Source organism: Bufo bufo, chromosome 11, assembly GCF_905171765.1.
Source record: "Bufo bufo chromosome 11, aBufBuf1.1, whole genome shotgun sequence".
In the NCBI taxonomy this organism is placed as follows: Eukaryota; Metazoa; Chordata; class Amphibia; order Anura; family Bufonidae; genus Bufo; species Bufo bufo.
Genome location: NC_053399.1, coordinates 42904268 through 42929096, shown reverse-complemented (window position 1 = coordinate 42929096; position 24829 = coordinate 42904268). Strand labels below are relative to the sequence as shown.

Sequence of the window (24829 nt, the reverse complement as noted above, 5' to 3'; positions counted from 1 at the left end):
GCTTATTTTTGTACCCTCTTCCCAGAATTCCAGAGGAGCACTTCCTGGCCTATAAGACTCATCACTCTTAAGGTGCTGTCCATAAGGAGATATTGTATTCCCCAAACCCCTTTGACCAGTCAATAACACAGTTCTTAGATAAAAGTCTGACTTTTTATTACAGAATTCAAAGTTGTTGTTTTTTTTTTTATTCTGACTTTTTTGTTCCAGAAAGTTGTATTTTCAGAATTTTGTTAATTATTTCAAAATTGTACTATTTTTTTTTTTTTTAAATGGCCCCAGGATGATAAAAAAAAAAATCAAGTTTTCAAACCAACTGTCTATAAAAACTGCTTCTAGAATGGTATAATAACGCTATTTATTACATGGCAGACTGCATTCAAGCGGGACAAGGTGAAGCTGGTGCGTCTAAGAAATCCCTGGGGACAGGTGGAATGGAATGGATCCTGGAGCGATAAGTAAGTGCTTCACCAATATACATTAATCATGATTTTAGTCATTAAATGCAGTTAAATATTCGATTATCTAATACAGTTGTGGTGACCTCAATACTCTACCTATGTTTGGCAGCTCTAAAGAGTGGACAGTAATTGATAAATCAGAAAAGTCACGTCTACAACACCAGATAAAAGAAGACGGCGAGTTTTGGTAAGTGAACAGTTTGTTGGCATTTTCTCTGTTTTAAAATGTAGCCCGACATTGCTTTAAATTCTGCTCTGTAATATTAATGGCATTGCTTCCATTAGAAGCTAGAGTGATGGACATGGCTGCCAGTAGACTACAACTGTAGGGGATTTGTACTTTCCCAGCAGCCAAGGTCGGTCACTTTGGATCAGCTAAAGAGACATTCTGGTAATATGTTTAAATCGAACCTGTTAGTTAATTTCTGCTGCCCAATCTGAGATAAAGACATCATAGTGGGAGAGAAGTTAAGCTCTGTGACATATAGGTTCATATGATAGGCAACAGAGTAAATGGTGACATAACTCGTAGGATAGACAGTGAGAGTCCTGATTACACCGCACACACAGGATAATTGGCAGCCTTCTGTGTACAAACACTGATCTAGAGAGAGCTGTCAATCATCTTATGTGGGCGGAGTTATCAGGACTCTTACTGTCTCTCCTGGGAGTCCTGTCAGGATTTACTCAGCTTTTTACTCAGAAATTCTGCTCCAAATCATGTAAACCTATATATCACAGAGCTCAGCTTCCAACCCTCTATCATATCCTGCTCTTCCGAATAAATCACTGGGCAAGTTAATTTTAAGGACAACCCTTCACCTCTTATTCCCCTATAAAATAACCACTGCTCCTTTGTGCAGGCTCGATGCCAAATAAGGCACCAGTATTATAAATGGCACATAGTGGGTGGGGATCTTGGGGCCCAGGATCTTCTAGTTAAACCTCTGGTTAATCACATGAAACAACCCTGCTTATGTGATATAACTAAATCTCCTCATGACAAGTAGATTGGACTCCGCTCTGTCTGGGACTCTTGGAAGCATTATGTGTATTGGCAGCAGGAAAAATTCCCTTGGCAAGCAATTTATAAAATGAAAACCCATAACTCATAGAATTGTTTATGGGACCTCTACCCTGCACTTCACATATTTAAAGTGGTGACAGATCCTCTTAAAAAAAATTGAAGGACAGTTTTTCCAGGGGACATCTACAGCTGAAGACTTTTTTTTCTTCATTTAAGTGGTTGGAGATATTAAATGTTAGCTTGTGAAATCACAGAATATTTCTGTCCCTTCTAAAATTAAGTATGGCTGCAACCGCAAGATTTTAAGTGGCACTCCTCAAAAATGATGCTTGTTTGTAAATGTTTACAGGGGAGAAGCACAAGACTCCAATGGAATAGTAACATAGTTTAAGGCTGAAAAAAGACATCTCTCCATCCAGTTCAGCCCGTTATCCTGCATATTGATCCAGAGGAAAGCAAACCTGTGAGGTAGAAGACAATTTCCCCCACTTTAGGGGAATAAAAAATTCCTTCCCGACTCCAATCAGGCAATCAGAATAACTCCCTGGATCAACGACCCCTCTCTAGTAGCTACAGCCTGTAATATTATTACATTCCAGAAATACATCCAGGCCCCTCTTGAATTCCTTTATTGTACTCACCATCACCACCTCCTCAGGCAGAGAGTTCCATAGTCTCACTGCTCTTACCGTAAAGAATCCTCTTCTATGTTTGTGTACAAACATTTTTTCCTCTAGACACAGAGGATGTCCCCTCGTCACAGTCCGGGGGAATGCTTTGTCAGACTCTAGAGCAGGGGTATTCAACTAGTTTTACTAAAGGTCCACATACCTGGGTCTGCAGTCAGGTGAAGGTCCGAGCTAAACGCCAACAGTAAAGATGCCATGCGATTATGTGATCCATGCGCGTGGGGCGCTCTGACGTTATAGTGGAGCGCCCCGGGTAAGTCCCAGAATTAGTAATGGCCACATTAGTGCCCCAGTAAGAATAATGCCCCAAGTAAGAATAATGTCCCCATTAGTGCCCCCAGTAAGAGTAATGCCCCCATTAGTGCCCCCCTTCTCTGCTTTTGCAAAAAATAAAAAATTTGCATTCACCTGGCTGCGGTGAACATTCGCTGCTGACTGCAAGCTCAGGACCGGTGCTCCAACGTGATGACGTCTTGTAGGTCCTGTCCTGAGCTTCTAGTCAGCAGGGAGTGCTCTCTACAGTGTCAGCAAATGGAGGTGGAGGTACCGTAATTTTATAAATTTTTTTACTAGCACAAGTAGCGGTGGAGGTAAAGGCTGTACTAATGGGCTCACCCCGTCAGATCCATCTTGCCACTACTTCGCCGTGCCGCTGCTCTGTGCCCATCGACTATAATGGGGATGGGGGCAGAGCTACGGCGCAGCACAGTGAGAGGCCGCCAGACTAAAAGTACTACATGTCCGACTTTTTCGTCTGGCGGCCTCACGCCGTGCACTGCCATGCTGCGCTGTAGCTCCATTCTCGCTATAGTCTTTGGGGAGTGGCAGTGCGGCGAAATAGCGGCAGGACGGATCTGACAGGATGAACAGCCTGTCGGATCCGTCCTGCCGCAAGTGTGAATGTACCCTAACAGTCCTTACAGGAAAATTCTGGCACCAGCAAGGGAACTAAAATACCAGCCTTGCTGGTGAACTACTGGCCGGGTGGCAACCCAAACCACAGAACAGACATATGAAAGTTTTGTTCCGCATCCAATTCCCATTATTGGGGGATTGGATGCGGCCCCTTAATTACAATGGGGCCACAAGAGATGCAGACAGCACACTGTGTGCTGTCTGCATCTTTTTCCGCTCTATTGAAACTAAGGGGTCCGCATCCAATGCCCTAATAATGGGAATTGGATGCGGAACAAAACTATCATGGTTTGATGGGGCTTAATCACTTTATTTAATCAGGTTACCCAAAGAAGACGGCCCAGGAGAGATGGGAACACGACACTGACTGGAGTCCTTTCCTGCAGTCAGTGACGTGTTCCCGCCTCTCTGTAGCCCCCTCCACACCCCCCTTCCTCCCCAAATGTGACATTTATTTCATTGGTGGCAGCGGTGATGTCCCTTCCCTCTCCAGCAGCACGTAAGTGTCCTTTGGAGCTTGAAGCTCCCTTACGTGCTGCCGCTGCTGCAGGGGAGGAGGGACCTGTGAGTGCACTGAGGGAGAAAGCGCTGGTGCCTGCATGTGGAGGGAGCCGTCTCTCACTGCGCCCCTGGGAAGGAGGAAGTGCGCCGGTAAGCTCCGCCTCCTGCACGTACCAGAGTGTGCAGGAGAGGAGGAGCGCTACATGTCTCACTGCACTCAGCGCTCTGGGAGTGGGACAGGAGGAAGTGCGCCAGTAAGCTCCTCCTCCTGCACGGTACAGTGTGCAGGAGGAGGAGCGCTCTGAAGGATGGCCGGGGTCCGGACAACTGGCGGCCGCGGTCCGTATTTGGACCGCGGTCCGCCAGTTGAGTACCCCTGCTCTAGAGTATATATCATGGAAAGAAACACTCAAAATGTGTTTCCGTAATCTACCACTACCTTGAGTTGTGAAGGAGGGCACAACATCCAATGGCAGCCAAAGCTCATTCTTGGTTAAAATGCATTTATATGGCTCTAGTTACTGCAGGAAAAGGAGTGGGTATCGTCTACATTGCCACAGGTATAGTTTTGATTATACACTGGACAAGCCTTTCTCTGGTGTAGCAACATCAATGATTCCTTTTGGGTTTTCTTTAATGTTCTACTGGGTTCGGGATAAGGAATTAAGCTCAAATGAGGTAATAAAACATTGGACATGGATTACTACCAAGTTCCAATGCTGAGGCATAGACATAACGTAATCATATTCTGACCACTCAGGTACCAATAGAAAAATATTAGCCCAAAAGATTAGCACCAGAAGATGAACTTGACAGCAGGAGATGCCCCCAGCACATCGGGCAGTAGTGCTGCCAAGGAAACTTAACAATGTCCTAATGAAACACATGGTACAAACCGTTTTGCGTACACCACTTTCCCAGTCACTATTTTATTTTCACTTTACCCGCAGGATGTCATTTGATGATTTTATGAAGAATTTTACCAAACTAGAAATATGCAACTTGACAGCAGATGCTCTAGAGTCAGATAGCCTCCAAACGTGGACTGTTTCCGTTAACGAGGGACGGTGGGTCAGAGGCTGCTCTGCTGGAGGATGCCGAAACTTTCCAGGTGATCTTTTAATATTTACAGTCATCATCTTTTATTACTTTTATGGATTTTTTTTAAAAAAAAGCACAAATAAAAAGGCAAAATGGCAGGGAAATGGACAATGACATTCTCTAGATGAAATAGCAGCTGAATCATGTATCATTCAGAGAAGAGTTTTGACTTGTTCCCTTGAAGCCCCCTGGTTGTCGATCCCTCAATTTATTGTAGTTTTCATAAATGTTTGGACAAAGAACTGCAAATTTGTTGTTTATGACTTCATATTTTCATGGCTATATATTGTGTGCAGGTTTACAGCATAAGGGGTGACTGGCCTAAGGTGGGTCCATTTTAATTTTCTGATATAGGGACCTCTCTTATGTCTGTTTCATTGTCACCTCAGAAAACAATGTGAAATAGAGGATTTGAGAATAAATAGGCTTACACAGGCTAAGTGGTAAAAATATTTACTAAGTGTCATTAATTATATATATTACAAATCACATACAGAGCAGTGAGGGTAAATAATAATCAACCACCTGGCCAGACAAATCACATACAGAATTGTAAAAGGTAAATAATCAAACACAATGGGGGAGCTCCCGTCGCCATGCTACCCATGTAGCATATGGCCGATGCTCCATGGTAATTCAAGAGAGAGATGGTGACCTACAACATCCTACCTAGATGATGTTCTCATTGGACCCAAGTTCTTTGTCTTTGTGCACAAAGCTTAATACCTTTTAGCTCCTCCGATCTCCAGTGTGGAGTACGCATGTCCTGTGAGTTAACCACTCTGGAATGTGGTCTGGTGGTCATCAGACACAGAACAGTGGCCTTGTATATGTTGACTAACTATCCCTAACTCACTACATTACAAGGAATATAGAAGGTAACATAATAATAATTGGGGAAAGAACCAATCTGTATTGTATAAAAAAAATAAAAAATAAACAGGATGAAATACAAAAACGATCACTAGAACTCTGCTTTAACTGCTTACATACCAAGTCTATTTTAGCGTTGGGCCCACAGGAAAATATTTCATTTTTACATCACTGCATTCTTAGAGCCAATACTTTTTTTATTTTGCCATTGACGTAACTTTGACAGTTTTTTGTTGTTGGATGAGTTGTGTATTTCAATATTACCGTATGGGGGTGCACATAACATAAATTCATTTTTATTAACTCTATGGGTGGGAATTCAAAAAAAGATGGAATTCAGTGATTGATTTTGTGTTTTAAATTTTGTGACATTAATTGTGCAGCATAACTAATGTACTAATGTGCTCCTTTTATTTAATGGGTCAGTACGATTACAATACCAATATGTATATTTTTTGTTTTATGTTTTTCTACTTTTGCACAATATTAGCGCTTCAAGCAAAAAAAAATAATGTTTTTTTGGTCACATTCTGAGTACCAATACATTTTAAATTTTCTGTCAATGTGCAGTAGCTGTAAGAGGGCTTGTATTTTGAGGTAATAATTGTACTTTTTATCGACAACATTTTGAGGTACATGTAATTTGATTAACTTTTACTAACTTTTTGGGGGATAGTAAAGGAAAAAAAGCACTTCCACCATTGTTTTTTGCACTTTAAATTTAAAGGGTTTCTATCATCAGAAATTCTGTTATGTAGCTGACTGACATTAGCGATGTGCTAATGTCAGCAGTACATAACAGTGTTCTTTATACCTTTAAAATATGCTAATGAGCCTCTAGGTGCTATGAGGGCGTTGATTCAGCACCTACAGGCTCAGTCTACTAACTCTTTATCCCGCCCAGGTCCTCCGTTTAGCCCGCCCCGCTCCTCTTGAGTGATGTCCGAGTTAGAAGGATCGCTGAAGAAATCCCATGCCTGTGCCGTCCACTTCTGTATTCGGCGCCGGCGCAGTGAGGAAGCCGGCACCAGGAGCGTGTCCTTCACTCACTGCGCCTGCGCTGAATACAGAAGTGGACGGCGCAGGTGTGGGATTTCTTCAGCGATCCTTCTAACTCAGACGTCACTCAAGAGGAGCGGGGCGGGCTAAACGGAGGACCTGGGCGGGATAAAGGATTAGTAGACTGAGCCTGTAGGTGCTGAATCAACGCCCTCATAGCACCTAGAGGCTCATTAGCATATTTTAAAAGTATGGTTTTTAGGAGAACGGCTGCAGGGACAAAAGTTTAAAGAGCACTGTTATGTACTGCTGACATTAGCCCATCGCTAATGTCAGTCAGCTACATAACAGAATTTCTGATGATATAAACCCTTTAAGACATTTACTGTGAGTCAATATACAGTGGGGGAAATAATTATTTGACCCCTCACTGATTTTGTAAGTTTGTCCAATGACAAAGAAATGAAAAGTCTCAGAACAGTATCATTTCAATGGTAGGTTTATTGTAACAGTGGCAGATAGCACATCAAAAGGAAAATCGAAAAAATAACTTTAAATAAAAGATAGCAACTGATTTGCATTTCATTGAGTGAAATAAGTATTTGAACCCTCTAACAAAAAAAGACTTAATACTTGGTGGAAAAACCCTTGTTTGCAAGCACAGAGGTCAAACGTTTCTTGTAATTGATGACCAAGTTTGCGCACATTTTAGGAGGAATGTTGGTCCACTCCTCTTTGCAGATCATCTCTAAATCCCTAAGGTTTCGAGGCTGTCTCTGTGCAACTCTGAGCTTGAGCTCCCTCCATAGGTTTTCGATTGGATTAAGGTCCGGAGACTGACTAGGCCACTCCATGACCTTAATGTGCTTCTTCTTGAGCCACTCCTTTGTTGCCTTTGCTGTATGTTTTGGGTCATTGTCGTGCTGGAACACCCATCCACGACCCATTTTCAGTTTCCTGGCAGAGGGAAGGAGGTTGTCGCTCAGGATTTCACGATACATGGCTTCGTCCATTTTCCCGTTTATGTGAATAAGTTGTCCTGTGCCCTTAGCAGAAAAACACCCCCAAAGCAAAATGTTTCCACCCCCATGCTTGACGGTGGGGACGGTGTTTTGGGGGTCATAGGCAGCATTTTTCTTCCTCCAAACACAGCGAGTTGAGTTAATGCCAAAGAGCTCTATTTTGGTCTCATCAGACCACAGCACCTTCTCCCAGTCACTCTCTGAATCATTCAGGTGTTCATTGGCAAACTTCAGACGGGCCTGCACATGTGCCTTCCTGAGCAGGGGGACCTTGCGAGCCCTGCAGGATTTTAATCCATTGCGGTGTAATGTGTTTCCAATGGTTTTCTTGGTGACTGTGGTCCCTGCTAATTTGAGGTCATTAAATAACTCCTCCCGTGTAGTTCTAGGATGCTTTTTCACCTTTCTCAGAACCATTGACACCCCACGAGGTGAGATCTTGCGTGGAGCCCCAGAGCGAGGTCGATTGATGGTCATTTTGTGCTCCTTCCATTTTCGAACAATCGCACCAACAGTTGTCACCTTCTCTCCCAGCTTCTTGCTAATGGTTTTGTAGCCCATTCCAGCCTTGTGCAGGTCTACAATTTTGTCTCTGACATCCTTGGACAGCTCTTTGGTCTTTCCCATGTTGGAGAGTTTGGAGTCTGCTTGATTGATTGATTCTGTGGACAGGTGTCTTTTATACAGGTGACTAGTTAAGACAGGTGTCCTTAATGAGGGTGACTAATTGAGTAGAAGTGTCTAACCACTCTGTGGGAGCCAGAACTCTTAATGGTTGGTAGGGGTTCAAATACTTATTTCACTCAATGAAATGCAAATCAGTTGCTATCTTTTATTTAAAGTTATTTTTTCGATTTTCCTTTTGATGTGCTATCTGCCACTGTTACAATAAACCTACCATTGAAATTATACTGTTCTGAGACTTTTCATTTCTTTGTCATTGGACAAACTTACAAAATCAGTGAGGGGTCAAATAATTATTTCCCCCACTGTATATACTTAAAAAAAGATCTGGCGTCGGCACTGCCACCTCTTTATGGGGTTCTAATGGTATTGCGCTAACGTGTAATCTCCTGGCTGTGCTCTGCATCACAGACTAAACTCAACTTGTCTTGTGAGAAAATAATAATAAATGCGGCACTCACTGGATCCTTTTACAGTTGCTTTATTTTTCTTTAAAACATAGTCGCTGGTGCGGTCACTTACTCAGTGACAGGCGACGGACGTTTTGTGCTCAGTCTCAATCGCGCTTCATCTGGCCTCCCACGTGATGACGTTGGCGCACGCATCCTCTTTATACTTGCCTTGGCGTCATCACGTGATGACGTTGGCGAACACATCCTCTTTATTTTGCGCTCGGCTTCATCACTATTTACTGTGAGTCAACTAGGGTGTAACTTTTGCTCTTTGGGTCAGTATGGTTATGGCGATACCAAATATGTATACGTTTTTTTGTTTTTTTAGTACTTTTGCACAATAATAGCATGTCTCATGAAAAAAAGGTTTTCTGTTGTCACGTTTCAAGAACCATAACATTAATTTTCCTATTGATGTACTCACATGCAGGTTTATTTTTTGCAGGATGAGATGTAGTTTTCATTGATACTTTTTTTATTTTTTTTATTAAAGAGGACCTTTCACCGCTCTTGACATGCCTGTTTTAATAACAATAACAATTCTGTAGCATCTATTCCTATGGCTGTATGTTGTGCCATTCCTTTATTATTTCTACTAGAAGTTATGAATGAATTGTTAGCAGTCTGCAGTAAGGGTACAGGGGGGAGGTAACCAGTTGGGGGGGTGTACCTGCACAGTCTGACTCTATCCAATCGGAGCTGCCATTTTCAGACTGTGCAGGTACACCCCCCAACTTGTTACCTCCCCTCTATACCCTTACTGCAGACTGCTAACAATTCATTTATAACTTCTAGTAGAAATAATAAAGGAATGGCACAACATGGATCCATAAGAATAGATGCTCCAGAATTGTTATTACATGGGGAATGCTATTATAACAGGCATGTCAGGAGTGGTGAAAGGTCCTCTTTAAATAAACTTAATTAACCTTTATTTCTACTTTGTTTTTAATGTCCCACTACAGGATGTCACAATGCGAATGCTTGATAGCTTTTATAATGTATTGGTAAACCTTTATGTACCAATGCATTATAGACTGTCACTTTAAGACTAACAGGCTGTCTATTAGACTGTGCCTGTGGTGCAGCTCAATGGTCATATAGTCATGGCAGGCCTGGGGGTCTTTTTTAGGCCCATGGCATCACATTAGCAATCCGCAACTTCGTTCATGAGGCGAGAGAGGGAGACTCCTCCTTCTGCTTAATTGCTGTGGTTGCTATTGACCAACCTATCGAGGGGGATAAAGGGCCAGGATCTGAGTTACCTCTGATCCTGGCTATTACTGCAGGAGGCAGGCTGTCAGTCAGTGCTGGATCATCCTGCTTGCTTAGAAGTTACTGTAAATTATGGAGGCTCAGGGGTGGACTTTAACACTTCACAAACTAAGAAAATGCATGGGGTCCCAGAGATTAGGGGCTCCCTACTAGCCACAAGTGGTTGACTGAGAAAAATGACTAAAGGGGTGGACATACCACCTGTGCATTCGGTTCAGCTGCACAGGTGGTATGTCCTCAGTGGCATCTTTGCCAGATGTAGAGCAGTAGCTGGCTGTACTGCAAAGTTTGGAGTGGGTCTTAGTGGACTGACGGGGCAGAGCTTAGACAAACAATTGAAAATTCTCCATAAAGACCCATTAGAAAAATGGGTCCATACGATTTAACGGTGAACACAGGGTACCTGAGATGTACCGTCTAATGACATAAACATTTAAGGACTGCTAATGTTATAATTTTAAACATTACAGACACGTACTGGACTAATCCTCAGTATCGTCTGAAGCTCCTAGAAGAAGATGATGACCCCGATGACAATGAGGTTGTCTGTAGCTTCCTTGTTGCTTTAATGCAGAAGAACCGCAGAAAAGATCGGAAGGCAGGAGCCAATCTTTATACCATTGGTTTCGCAATTTATGAGGTACAGTAAATAAAAGAGAATCGTAATTAGATTAAATAAATGTTTCTGAATAGTAATGGAAGAAGTTGATATAATACTTTAACAACTTAAGACCAAGCTTCCATAAGGGGAACCTGTCTTTAATTTTTTTTACCCTGAACAACCAATTGTTATAGTGCTGAGGTTTAGGGTGCTCTCCATCTCCAAAACTCTCTATCACAACACTATGTATAACAAAAACAAAGTAGCATGCTCTGTCTGTCAATTACCAGAGAGGAGTCAAGAGAAGAGTCCAGCCGCATCCAGTGAAAAGTGATGTACTGTCCTTGGCTTCATCTGTCCATTCTCTAGAGAGAGGAGTCACGAGAAGAGTCCAGCAACATCCAGTGAAAAGTGGTGTACTGTCCTTGGCTTCATCTACTTATGCTCTTGATCAGTGGTCCCCAACCTTTTTTGCACCAAGGACCAGTTTCATGCAAGACAATTTTCCCAGGGACCGGGTGTGTGTGTGTGTGTGGGGGGGGTGTTCTGGGGGGGGGGGTGTTCTGGGGCGGGGCTTAGGGGTGGGCGGTGTTTAGTTGTTGTTTTTTTGTTACGGCGTTCACCACATAGGATTTTTTTTAAATATTTCAATAGTTTGGATTTTTCAGACGTGGCGATATGTAATATGTTTATTTATTGTTTATATATTTTATTTGTAAAATCAGGAAAGGGGGTAATTTAGACTTAATATTTGTTGTTTTTTTTTATTAATTTTTTTACTTTTTATTTAATAACTATTTCTCCCCTAAGGGGCTAGAACCTGGGATCTTTTCATCCCTTGTCCTATTCTCCCTAATAGAGCTCTATTAGGGTGAATAGGACCTCACACTCTCCCTGCTGCCCTGTGCATAGTGCACACAGCAGCAGGGAGCTTACCATGGCAGCCAGGGCTTCAGTAGTGTCCTGGCTGCCATGTTAACCGATCGGAGCCCCAGGATTACACTGCTGGGGCTCCAATCAGAAGCTGCCACTGCCACCAATGAGGAGGGGGGGAGGGGACCCTGTGGCCACTGCCACCAATGATTTTAATACTGGGGGGGTGCACTGCACCACCATTGTTTTTAATACTGGGGGTGGGCACTGTGCTACCAATGATAATTAACCTTTAATACAGCTGCAGGAGGCGGGTGCAGCAGAATCACATATCCGGCACCCGACCTCTGACAGGGAGCTGCGATCAGCGGCAGTTAACCCCTCAGGTTCCGCACCCGCCTTCTGTATCTGTAAGAGGACCTTTCATGGGTCCATACTTCATTAACTAAGTAGCAGGACATGTAGAGAGGCGCCCAGGGATCTCCCTGCACTTACTATTATATCTGAGCGCCTCTCCATTGCGCTGCTGTGGCCCCGTTACATTCTCCCACGCTGTATGCTAATCACTAGCATCGGAACACCAGGGAGGAGACATCAGCTTCTCTCCCTGGGCGTTCCTTCTCCCTGGCTGTAGCGCTGTCCAATCGCAGCGTAGAGCGTCACAGCCAGGGAGAGGGTGAGTTTTTTTTTCTCCCTGGCTGTGACGCTCTGCGCAGTGATTGGACTGATGTCTCCTCCTTGGTGTTCCGATAGTAGTAATTAGCATACGGCGCTGGAGAATGTAACGGGGACCACAGCGGGCGAATGAAGCGGCGCCCAGGAATAAAAGTAAGTGAGTGCAGGGAGATCCCTGGGCGCCACTCTACATGTCCTGCTACTTAGTTAATAAAGTCCAGACCCATGAAAGGTCCTCTGGTTAATTATCATTGGTGGCACAATGGCCACAGTCCCTCCCCTCCTCCGCCCACTCTCTCCTCATTGGTGGCAGTGGCTGGCCGGCATCACAGTTGGAAGGAAGAAACGCTCTACTTCCTTCCCGCTGTACGGCCGCCCGCTGTGTGTGATGTGCTCGTCGAGCGTGCATGTGCCTGGCGTCTCCGCTCCTCTGTATTGCCGCGGCCCGGCAAACAATCTTCCAGGGCCCGGTCCTGGGCCGCGGCCCCGGCGGTTGAGTCTAGATGATGCAAGACTCTTCCCATGGACCCTCTCTGGTGATTTACATACAGTGCCTGCTTTATTTTTTCTTATACATATTGCTATAGCTGGGGGTTTTGATAGGATCATGTTTAGTACCCTAAATACCAGCAGCATAATGACTGTTTAGGGTAATGACCTCTAGTGACTTCTTCTTTAACAGTTTCACATTTGCGCAGAACTATCTTTTTTACCCAGATGGTTGCAGCTGTCCATCTGTACCTTTGTGCTGTATGCTCTTCATCCAATGGTCGTCTAATATTAAATATGAGCTATTTTCAAACAGTAGGTCAAAAAAACTGACCCGTGTAAATGAAAGCGTCCTCCGAGACAATGGTGCTTTAGGTCCGGCTGTACCTGTGTGTTCACATGCTGCTGCCCACTGTGCTGCATAGGTTGTTAGCTCATGGTCTGGAACACAAAATACATAACTGTCCGTCCACAATATTCTAAATTAGCTGCTTTTAGCCAAGTGGCACAATATTTTTATGTGCTGTTGGGTTTCATGGTATGGCAGATGTGTCCCTGTAATACTCCACCCTTAAACAGGAAACCATAGTATGGTGACAAACCCACTTTAATTTTCTCTCTGCCAAAGATGCATCTGATACAGTATCATTGTATTGCATTAGAGTTAGTGTTAGGCTGGGTTAAACCATGTTATTTATGCTGCTGTGTTCCATTAAAGAAGGCGGATGGGTCATATGATGGACACAAACAGTGTCTAACAGACACCATTGATTATAATGTGTCTTTCAAGTTTCTATGTTGGTGTCCATGTTTTACCAGATAAAATAACATGGCATTCTATCAAGCCTTTGAGGGAATCTGCAGCGGTCCGTATGAACTGCTCCAGATAAACTAAGGAAAGATTTATGCCTCCGTTTAACTGATCCAGCCGGCTGTCTTGACAAAAAACAGCTGGCCTAGCCAGATACTGCCGTTCACCGCCGGACCTCATTGACTATAATGGGATTCAGCTGCTTCCTGGCATAAGTGCCAGGTTTTGCCTGGACAAAAACCGGTGCATGCAGTGGTTTTTGTCCTCCCAAAACCCAGCATTAATGCTGGAAAGCCGCCGAATCCCAGCCGGTTGCCATTATAGTCACTGAGGTCAGGCAGTGAATGTCAGGCAGATTCGGTGAACTGCGGTTGGCTGTTCCAACAAAGATCAGTTAAAGTGAAGTCACAGAAGTGTGAACCTACCCACAGCCTAACTTCCTCATGTAGCTGGTGGTCCTGCGATATGTCCGCTCTCTACTTCCCCCATCCTTTCTTTTTGTGTTAGAGATGGCAGCACAGGGGGGACAACGTTTTACACCCAGATCTAAGTATGGAGAGTAGGTAAAGCATCCAAGTGTTCTGGGAGAGCAGATTACTCAAGCTTAAACTGTATCACAGCATAGATAGGGAGGAAAGAACACATAGGGGGAAGGGGAGAGGTTATACAGACTGTATCTGTGTGAATAGAAAGAAGAGAACCACAGGAGACTTTGATGGAGAAATCACAGTCCTCAGCATAAATAACAATGTCAGCGGCATGTTTTCCTGGGAGGACCAGCCCACATAAAAGAAGTCTGAAACTAGGAGCAGGTTCCAGACGACATATCAGCCTAAAATTACCTCGCACTAATATATGTAAAAATATGAAAAACATATTTCCCATGTCAACCATTTTCAAAGCCTTTAAAGCCCAGAACCTCAGCTTTCTAATGACGGCACCATCAATAGGGGGGCAGCACTCATTTCAAGTTGGTTTCTCTGTGTCAGTAAGTGATGGAAGAAAGATCACAGCAGGGGGCGGACTGGGAACTTAAAGTGGCCCTGGAAAAAATAATAAAAGTGGCCCCGTTTTGTAGTCAGGTCCAAATTGATGGAAGGCAGGGCCAACACAAGTAGGAGGGCCATCAATATTATATCGCGGCACATTATACCACCCCAACAGAGCCAAATACCACAGTCCATCACAGAATACACCCCTAAAATCTTCCACTGGCCGACTGTGAGGAGGGCTCAGGCAGCCCCTTGGGTATCGGCCCACCAGGAAATGTCACTGTAAGATCTATAGCCAATCTGCCCCTGGATCACAGTCTGTTACTATCATTCTCCCCATGTATAGCCTGGGCAGGAACAGCTCTGTCTTTGGCAGAACATACCCTTTTATCTAAGCCTGGACAACCCCTCCAAGGCAAAAAACAAAACAAAACAAGAACCTAATAGACTTTGTAACTGATAAGTTAATTACTTTCATTTTTCTGAAATGTACAGTAATATCAACAGTGTTGTTCCAATGCAACTATTAAAAATAAGCAACTTCAAAAACAGAACTGATTTTAAAAACTTATGTTTACAGCTTCTATGTAGAACTACAGGTCTCCATTTTTACAGTCCAGGCTGAACCTGCGGTTATGTGTTGCTCCCTTTCATTTGCCCCATAACCTACTGTCTGTGAGTTAACAAGAGAGAACACCACGGAGACACCTGAATCTCTATAGGAGCTATATAGACAAAATGGTAGCATTTGGCCAAATTGCTTCAATTCTTACATGAATTGGCGCAATAGTATAATGGTAATAAACATGTAGATAATTTGAACTGCATGGCAGACATTAAATGAAAAGTTGTCGATATCCTTGGGTTCATTTTTTATCATTGCATTGTACTTATTTTGGGCTAAAAATCTTTTCTTTTTTTTTTCAGTTAGTCTACAAAAAAAAAAATTAACAGTTTTTCCTCTACAGCTTTCAGTTTCAGTGCATCTACAACCGTCAGAGCAGCTCCCTGATGGATTCATTTTGAGGCAGAGAGCCCACACTGTCTCACACTGAATACATCAGGGAGCTGCTTTGATGCCTCCATCTGTAGCTATCATCTCTGAACTCCTGACAGCTCACAGACACTGATTAGAGCTAAATTCTTATCAGTTCAATAACACCAACTTAAATGAGTATTAATGAGCTGTCAGGAGTTTAGAGACATGGACTGCAGAGGACGGTGTCAGAGCAGCTCCCTGACAGATTCATGTAAAGCGAAATGAAAGAGTCTGCAATTGCGCCGAAACCTATAAAGAAAAACTGTTGATCATTTTTAATAAAGACAAATTTCAAGTGAGTAAATGCAATGATAATGTCCATAGCCTTTAAAGTCTAAACCTTCATTAGATATGTTACAGTGTATAATATGGCTATAGTTGTTGAGCTTGGCTCATAGCACAGCAGTATTCTTTCCTCAAGTACTCATTAGCATTTGACCCTTTGGTATGGGTTTCTTTATAAAACATTGACTTGTTTGATGTAATTAGTTGTAATTGCAAATCATATTTAACATGTTTTTTTCTCTTTCTTTTAAAGGTTCCGAAAGAGGTACGATAAAGTAATGACGAAGTGCTTGGGTTTATGTCTTTCTTGCATTTTGTTTAACTAAGTAGATCCCTTGAATTTGGACCTAGTTATACATGATGATCTGTATAAATAAGAAACCGAACAAACTCTAAACCTTCATTAATCTGATGTAATACAAGCTGCATGATTATTATGAGGATGCCAGTACATGGTGCGGTCTGTTGGCCTGACTGCATCATGTATGAGCCCCCTAAGACAGTTCTAATGTTGGTAGACACTAAAGCATTTATAACAATATACAATCCAAATGACAAATAAATTACCCATTAACATTTAGCTGTACACAGGGCCCACCTGCCAGATACACTATGCTGCTGTACCTATTATCATTAGAATACGACATTTTAGTTCACAGTTCACACAAATATTCTAAGAATTCCTGATTTGTTAAATGATTAAATGGGTTGTTCCACAACAAATATTCTATGTTTTTTAAACCAGCACCTGGATCTGAATACTATTGTAATTGCATGTAATAAAAAATTTAATATAGCCACTGAGTTGATCACTGAAATCCATCACTATAGCGCCACCTGCTGCTTCGCTTTTTCTAATTTCTCTGTCCTGCTCACTCAGATGGAAGCACATGCTCAGTTCTATCCTTCAATCACCAGCTGCAGCAGAAAGGACCCACCGCTTAAGCTGACAGCTTGAAATAAATCTAGCAGAGCAATAGCAGCAATGGATGAGGATATTTCCGTATACATGTGCAACACAGGGCTGGTTCTAAGGGATAATACTATTTTCTGTGACAAATCTATTTTGGAAACCTACAAAAGTGTGGGAATGTATGCATGCCATGGTCATATATATATATATATATATATATATATATGTTGTCCCATGTAAAGGGGCCTTAATTTATTTAGATGTACCTTTTGGGGCACCTCAATGACATTTCATAGACATGTTATAAGTGGGCATCTCTTTTTCAATTGATAAGTACAAACACTCTTAGATATAAGCAGAGAGGATCCTTAAAAGAGGCCAACAATGTAAGACATTTGACACCCTTCATTTAGGATTACCGAGTCTAAGCCAGCAGGCATCAGTTCAGTAGCAATATATAGAAACATAGAAACATAGAATGTGTCGGCAGATAAGAACCATTTGGCCCATCTAGTCTGCCCAATATACTGAATACTATGAATAGCCCATGGCCCTATCTTATATGAAGGATGGCCTATCCCATGTATGCTTAAACTCCTACAGTGAAGGAGTTTAAGCATGCATGGGATAGGCATAAGGCCATCCTTCATATAAGATAGGGCCATGGGCTATTCATAGTATTCAGTATATTGGGCAGACTAGATGGGCCAAATGGTTCTTATCTGCCGACACATTCTATGTTTCTATATATTGCTACCGAACTGATGACCTGCTGGCTTAGACTCAGTAATCCTTAATGAAGGGTGTCAAATGTCTTACATTGTTGGCCTCTTTCAAGGATCCTCTCTGCTTATATCTAAGAGTGTTTGTACTTATCAATTGAAAAAGAGATGCCCACTTATAACATGTCTATGAAATGTCATTGAGATGCCCCAAAAGGTACAGGTACGGTACATCTCAATAAATTAAGGCCTCTTTACATGGGACAACACAGCAGGCAATTGTTGGGAAGGAACTGTTCCTTTCTGGCAATTGTCTGCTTGTCAGCGGAGGAGACCTCCACATTTACATGCAGCAATCTTCTCAAGAGATTAGGGGGAGTGATCGGTAATGCCATCGCTCGTCCCCATAGTGACTAGTTGTTTACCAGCAGTTTCACTTAGTGGTACTTTTACACAACCAGATAATCGATAACGAGCGTTAGAATATAATTGAAAAGTTTATTTATTTCACTAATTCAATTCAAAAATATTCTATAGACTACAATTTATTGAGATGGACCAGTATATCATAGGGCCGGGAGCAGAGTGTTGAGAACTAGCAGGTCCCGGCATTTACTTTCATCCTAATAATTCCACACAACGGCATTGCTTTCCAAAGGTTTGCAGTTGCTTGAATAAGGGTACTTTCACACTTGCGGCAGAGAGATCCAGCAAGCAGTTCCATCGCCGGAACTGCCTGCCGGATCAGGCAAAACGTATGCCAACTGATGGCATTAGTAAGACTGATCAGGATCCTTATCAGTCTTAAAAATGCCTGATCAGTCGAAAAAATGCATTGAAATGCCGGATCCGTCTTTCCGGTGTCATCCGGCAAAACGGATCCGGCATTTATTTTTTTCACCTTTTTTCAGTCTGCACATGCGCAGACCGGAAGGACTGATCCGGAATTCCGGTATTCTGAATGCCGGATCCGGAACTAATACATTCCTATGGGAAAAAATGCCGGATTCGGCATTCAGGCAAGTCTTCAGTTTTTTTCGCCGGAGATAAAACCGTAGCATGCTACGGTTTTCTCTTTTGCCTGATCAGTCAAAATGACTGAACTGAAGACATCCTGATGCATCCTGAACGGATTACTCTCCATTCAGAATGCATGGGGATAAAACTGATCAGTTCTTTTCCGGTATAGAGCCCCTAGGACGGAACTTTATGCCGGAAAAGAAAAATGCTAGTGTGAAAGTACCCTAACACTGTAGCCATAGCTATGTGATTTATATTGGTCATGACGGTATACTAACACATTACTCATTTAGTTTGGGTGTAGAAGTTTGAATGACGTTATTATCTTCCTTTACGTAAATATTTCTGTTTTTCTTCTAGATGCATGGCAATAAGCAGCATTTACAAAAAGACTTCTTTCTGTACAATGCATCCAAGGATAGGTGCAAGTCATATATAAACATGAGAGAAGTCTCCCAACGCTTCAGACTACCTCCCAGTGAATACGTCATCATCCCTTCCACTTACGAACCTCACCAGGAAGGAGAATTCATTCTGAGAGTCTTCTCTGAAAAACGAAATATCTCAGAGTAAGTCAATAGACATGTCAATTTTCTTTGTTTAGATTCCTAAATACCAAATACTAGGTTGTGAACATCTTATGTTGCACCTGAGGATGTTTGTGGGGTCAAATTATATGCTTAATTTCTGGACAAGCATCCACCAAGCTGAACCTCTCTTAGGCCTCTTGCACATAGCTAAGCTGTGTGTACGGATCTGTATAGCAGGGAACTGGCTGCACCACAGGTCAATATTGAGGCGCTGTAAGCAGTATGGGGCACATTTAGGATGAGTTCATGCCAACACTATATTTCTGGGGTTCTGCTCTGTTATAGGAGCAGATCAACGAAAATAACTGATTCTGCACACAACTGACCCAAATGGAGCCAAACAGATCTCATTGACTATGATGGAGTCTATTCAGTTTCTGTTTCGGATCCCACTTTTCTTTAGCTGTTTTTGACGGACTCTGCGATGGAGGCCCTGAACTGAGCCAACACAGATGTAAAAAGCTTAGTAAGGGCTTGTTCACATCACTTTTGCAACAGAAAAAAAGTTGTAATTTATGGCACACCCCATATTTGCAGGAAAAGTTGTGGCCTCCTGAGGCCCATTTACTATAGATTATATCAGAAATTTGCATAATATATATTTATTCAGAAGCTGCTGTTAGATGCACCTCTTAAAGGGGTTATCCCATAAATAATATAAAAAAAGAAAAATGTACATAACCTAGTACATGATAACCCCTTTCTAACAAAGCTAGAACCAGCCCTGTACCTCACATGGATCCAGAGATCTCCCCATTCATTACTCCAACTGTTTTGCTAGATTGATTTCAAGCTGTCATTTTAGGGGGGTTTCCTTTCTCTGGGGTCTTTTATGCTGCAGCTGGTGGCAGTTGAAGGATGGAACTGAGCATGTGCTTCCGTCTGTGACTAGAACAGACAAATTAGAAAAATAGCAAACAGCAGGTGGCGCTATAAAGATAGATTTCATTGAATAACTTTGCAACTATAATAGATTTTTTAATTACATGCAATTACAAAATTAATCAGATCCTGGTGCTGGTTTTAAAACGGTAGAATATTTTTCATGGTACAACCCCTTTAATACATTTTGACTCATTTTGTGCCGACAGACTTTATAGAAAGACTGGCATATACACTGTACCATATCTTAGAAGCAATGCTACCTACGGCATGCTTTTCTCAGTTAAAAGGAATCTGTGAGAAAAAAACAACACTGTGTGCCCTCATGTAAAAACAGGCACCCAGGGGTGTACTATGGGGTCATAGATTTCTGTGTGGCACCATATTTGGGATCCATGGGATACAGCAATAAACATGAGGCCTTAGCTCATGTTCAATCAGGAAAAAAAAAACGACTCCACAACATCCTTGGTGTTATGGTGCTTTATGAGCTGGTGGGCCAAAAACACTTATCCTTTAAAGGTTGTGATACAAAATCTTTAGAGGAAATGATCTCAAGTCTTATAAATTCTCAATATGAAATCAGTATAATACAAATGTGGGCACAATATTATATGTATTGAACTTCTACTGAGTTTTTTGCCAGTATAGAAATTTCTCAGAATTCTCATTTACCGTTCTCCGCACCTGTCTTCTGTGACTACATTTTGCTCAAGCAAGATAGAATGACGAAGCTGTAGAGGCTGGAAAATCAGTTTCCTTTGCTCTTAAATGAATTCTGTCAGCAGGTTTAATCATGAAGAACTGCTAACAGCACTGGGTGGGAGTTGAGGACAGCAAGAACAAGAATACCCTTTGTTTGCCTTTTCTTATCAGAAGTAGTGTGAATATGAAGTTTTATTCTGCTAGACTGTGCTCCTGCAAGGGCCTAAGCTGTGGGTCTTCACTGTAATCTGCTCTCTGCATTGAGCTGCTTCACCACAGCCTATCTGAGTGAAAGCTGTAGCATCCAACCAGGACACTACTTTTATAGCTGTTGCTAAGAGCCGGGGGAAGGGGTGGCTGGGAAGCAGGTCAATACAGAGAGCACATCACAAAAAGGTTTGCCTCCTGGGTTCTTTCTCGAGCAATATCTAATGATAAAAGCTCCACATAATGTATGCTTATTCTGTTCTCCCCAGCTGTCAGCAGTTCTGCATGGTCAAAACTGCTGACAGACTGCCTTTAGTAAAAAAAAACAAAAAAACTAATCTGAAATTCAAAAATTTATATTAAACAAGAGTATATGTTTTTGCTTTCTATTAATCACCTCTTTCTTTTATCAGAGAAGTTGAAAATAAGATTGAAGCAGAACGACCCAGTGTAAGTATTATCTTCTTCTGTCTAATTTATTTTGTTGTAGCTTTAATTGTAGTAGTTTTATACTAATAAGGTATAACAATCACACCTGCTCCAGGAAGCTGAGGTATGTGGAGAAGGTTGGTGGGGCCCTCACACCTATAGATCTGTGATAGGTCTGCCTACAACATGGAGGGAAAACTATGGATCCTGGCCAATTTCTTTCCTTAACTAAGAAAATATCATCAAGAAAAAAATATTTTTGAGTTCTCCACCAAGTAGAGTACCAAGACTACTATGTTCCCTCCATGATACAGGGGCAGTGGAAGCAGGTCTACACTCTAAAGACTATAATAAAATTACTCATTTGTGACCTTCTTGGCCCCACATGAGAGTGACCTGGTGGAAGAAAGTTTTAGGGTATATGCAATCTGACCTGAATTTTCAAGGTTTAATGTAGTAGGACTATATACAACGGCCAGGGGCGTAGTTATAGGGGTTGCAGAGGTAGCAGTCGCTACCGGGCCCAGGAGCCTGAGGAGGCCCAAAGACCCTTGTGCCGCATAAGAAGACACCAGTATTATAGCAAATGCATACTGGTCAAGTTGCCGGCTGGAGGGAAGGGGTTAGGTCAGGAATTTGGCATGGGGGCAGGCAGCATGAAGGCTATGTGCTTCCCTGCCCCTGGCCATAAAGCACTGAAGGAAGGGGGGCCCAAGCTGAACTCTTGCACCAGGGCCCATGAGCCTTTAGCTATGTCCCTGACAACGGCAATTAGGAATATTGTTTGTGGAGGTAGCAAAAACAGAGTCTTGTATTGGCGTCACTTTTTCATTTGTAGTAGCGTGCTTTATCACCTATTATTTCCTGCCAGTAAATCATCTTTAGATTCTTCAAAAGATATCCTTGCTATATCATTGTCACTTTGTGATTTGTTCTCTTTGACCAGAAAAAGAAAAAAGCCAAGGTGGGTCTTCCCTAGTGTGACCATGCGTGATAATATGCATGCGCAAGTGATTACTTGCATTGTATTGGATTTGCAGACTGTCTGTCCTATAGCTACTGCATGAGTTAAAGTAAGCAACAATTCCTTTGTCTGAAAGGCTAAGGCTGCACGGCAACTTTGGTCTCGTGACATGAAGATCACAATGTCGCATTGTGATATAGCAAGTAATTGTGAATGTGACATAACACAACAGTTGCACAAAAAATTAAATCCAAACTTCTTTGCTCGGATAGACCGAAATGTAAGTCACCTGTGAGTCACTTGGGACACGTCTGCAATTTTTTTTAGTGTCTAATGGGTGTTGCAAATGCTAAATTGAACATGACGCGCAATCAATTCTCACCCAAAAATACACAGCAGACAATTTGGAAGCAACTTTTGGTCACGTGACTTATATGCGACTTGATGTTGCGTAGCCCTAGTCTAACCTGCATGTGGACTGCTGACATGGCCGGTCCCTCTTCTGGTATCTACTATATGTACTATTACTTATATTATCTGAATATACAAGCTCTGTACTCCAGAGGGTAGATTATAGATGGCTTCACACAAAGTATTAAAAAGTGAACAAAAACTGTAAATGTGGACTGTGAGTTTCATGTGATTCTTATGGATTTTTTTTGGTAGTCAGCTGTCCCTCACAACTCCCCATCATCCAATGGGGAATACAGTGTCAAACCGGGGGTTCCTAGGGCCCACCAGAGGAAATTATTCTAGAGGCCCAACCTCTATGTCATCAATAAAGTTTAATAGGTTTTGGATAATAATAAATAGACCCCTGTGGCAAGTGATTGGCTCCAAAGACACCTCCAAATGGGTCCCATTATGATATTAGAACCTGGTCCCACACAAATTGGTCATAAAATGTGATCTGATCTTCATCTAAGTCACAACAATAGACAATCACAGTCTGCTTAAACTAATAACACACAAAGAATTAAATGTTACTATGTTTTTATTAAACACACCATGTAAACATTCACAGTGCAGGTGGAAAAAGTATGTGAACCCCTAGACTAATGACATATCCAAGAGAAAATTGGAGTGAGGTGTCAGCCAACTGGAGTCCAATCAATGAGATGAGATTGGAGGTGTTGGTTACAGCTGCCCTGCCATATAAAAAAACACACACCAGTTCTGGGTTTGCTTTTCACAAGAAGCATTGCCTGATGTGAATGATGCCTCGCACAAAAGAGCTCTCAGAAGACCTACGATTAAGAATTGTTGACTTGCATAAAGCTGGAAAGGGTTATAAAAGTATCTCCGAAAGCCTTGCTGTTCATCAGTCCACGGTAAGACAAATTGTCTATAAATGGAGAAAGTTCAGCACTGCTGCTACTCTCCCTAGGAGTGTCCGTCCTGTAAAGATGACTGCAAGAGCACAGCGCAGACTGCTCAATGAGGTGAAGAAGAATCCTAGAGTGTCAGCTAAAGACTTACAAAAGTCTCTGGCATATGCTAACATCCCTGTTAGCGAATCTACGATACGTAAAACACTAAACAAGAATGGATTTCATGGGAGGATACCACAGAGGAAGCCACTGCTGTCCAAAAAAACATTGCTGCACATTTACAGTTTGCACAAGAGCACCTGGATGTTCCACAGCAGTACTGGCAAAATATTCTGTGGACAGATGAAACCAAAGTTGAGTTGTTTGGAAGAAACACACAACACTATGTGTGGAGAAAAAGAGGCACAGCACACCAACATCAAAACCTCATCCCAACTGTGAAGTATGGTGGTGGGGGCATCATGGTTTGGGGCTGCTTTGCTGCGTCAGGGCCTGGACGGATTGCTATCATCGAAGGAAAAATGAATTCCCAAGTTTATCAAGACATTTTGCAGGAGAACTTAAGGTCATCTGTCCACCAGCTGAAGCTCAACAGAAGATGGGTGTTGCAACAGTACAACGACCCAAAGCATAGAAGTAAATCAACATCAGAATGGCTTAAACAGAAGAAAATACGCCTTCTGGAGTGTCCCAGTCAGAGTCCTGACCTCAACCCGATTGAGATGCTGTGGCATGACCTCAAGAAAGCGATTCACACCAGACATCCCAAGAATATTGCTGAACTGAAACAGTTCTGTAAAGAGGAATGGTCAAGAATAACTCCTGACTGTTGTGCACGTCTGATCTGCAACTACAGGAAACGTTTGGTTGAAGTTATTGCTGCCAAAGGAGGTTTAACCAGTTATTTAATCCAAGGGTTCACATACTTGTTCCACCTGCACTGTGAATGTTTACATGGTGTGTTCAATAAAAACATGGTAACAGTTAATTCTTTGTGTGTTATTAGTTTAAGCAGACTGTGATTGTCTATTGCTGTGACTTAGATGAAGATCAGATACATTTTATGACCAATTTGTGCAGAAATCCATATCATTCCAAAGGGTTCACATACTTTTTCTTGCAACTGTATATTTCATGGGGGCAAGGGGAATATGTTATTGCCCGACATTTTTCTTTTGATTTGAACTGAACCAGAACTGTTGACCCGAAATGCATTGCGTGTGAATTGGGCTGTAAGATATTGGCTTGAGGTGAAGATACATTGAGGTATATAAAAAATACCCACTGGGATTAGACTCAATC

The 24829-nt window shown here is 42.3% G+C and overlaps 1 protein-coding gene across 3 annotated transcripts in view; it reads left to right on the top strand.

Moving 5' to 3' along the window:
- The window catches only part of CAPN3 (calpain 3), a 122024-nt gene that overhangs the window by 50662 nt on the left and 46533 nt on the right, over positions 1-24829 (top strand). For 2 of the 3 annotated variants that reach the window (XM_040411623.1, XM_040411622.1), the window contains 8 exons: positions 373-458; positions 571-648; positions 4544-4704; positions 10470-10639; positions 16018-16029; positions 18780-18988; positions 21217-21253; positions 22179-22196. In XM_040411623.1, coding sequence (XP_040267557.1) covers positions 373-458; positions 571-648; positions 4544-4704; positions 10470-10639; positions 16018-16029; positions 18780-18988; positions 21217-21253; positions 22179-22196 — 771 coding nt within the window. The remainder of the gene's footprint in view (positions 1-372; positions 459-570; positions 649-4543; positions 4705-10469; positions 10640-16017; positions 16030-18779; positions 18989-21216; positions 21254-22178; positions 22197-24829) is intronic. The other variant, XM_040411624.1, reaches the window with a different exon arrangement.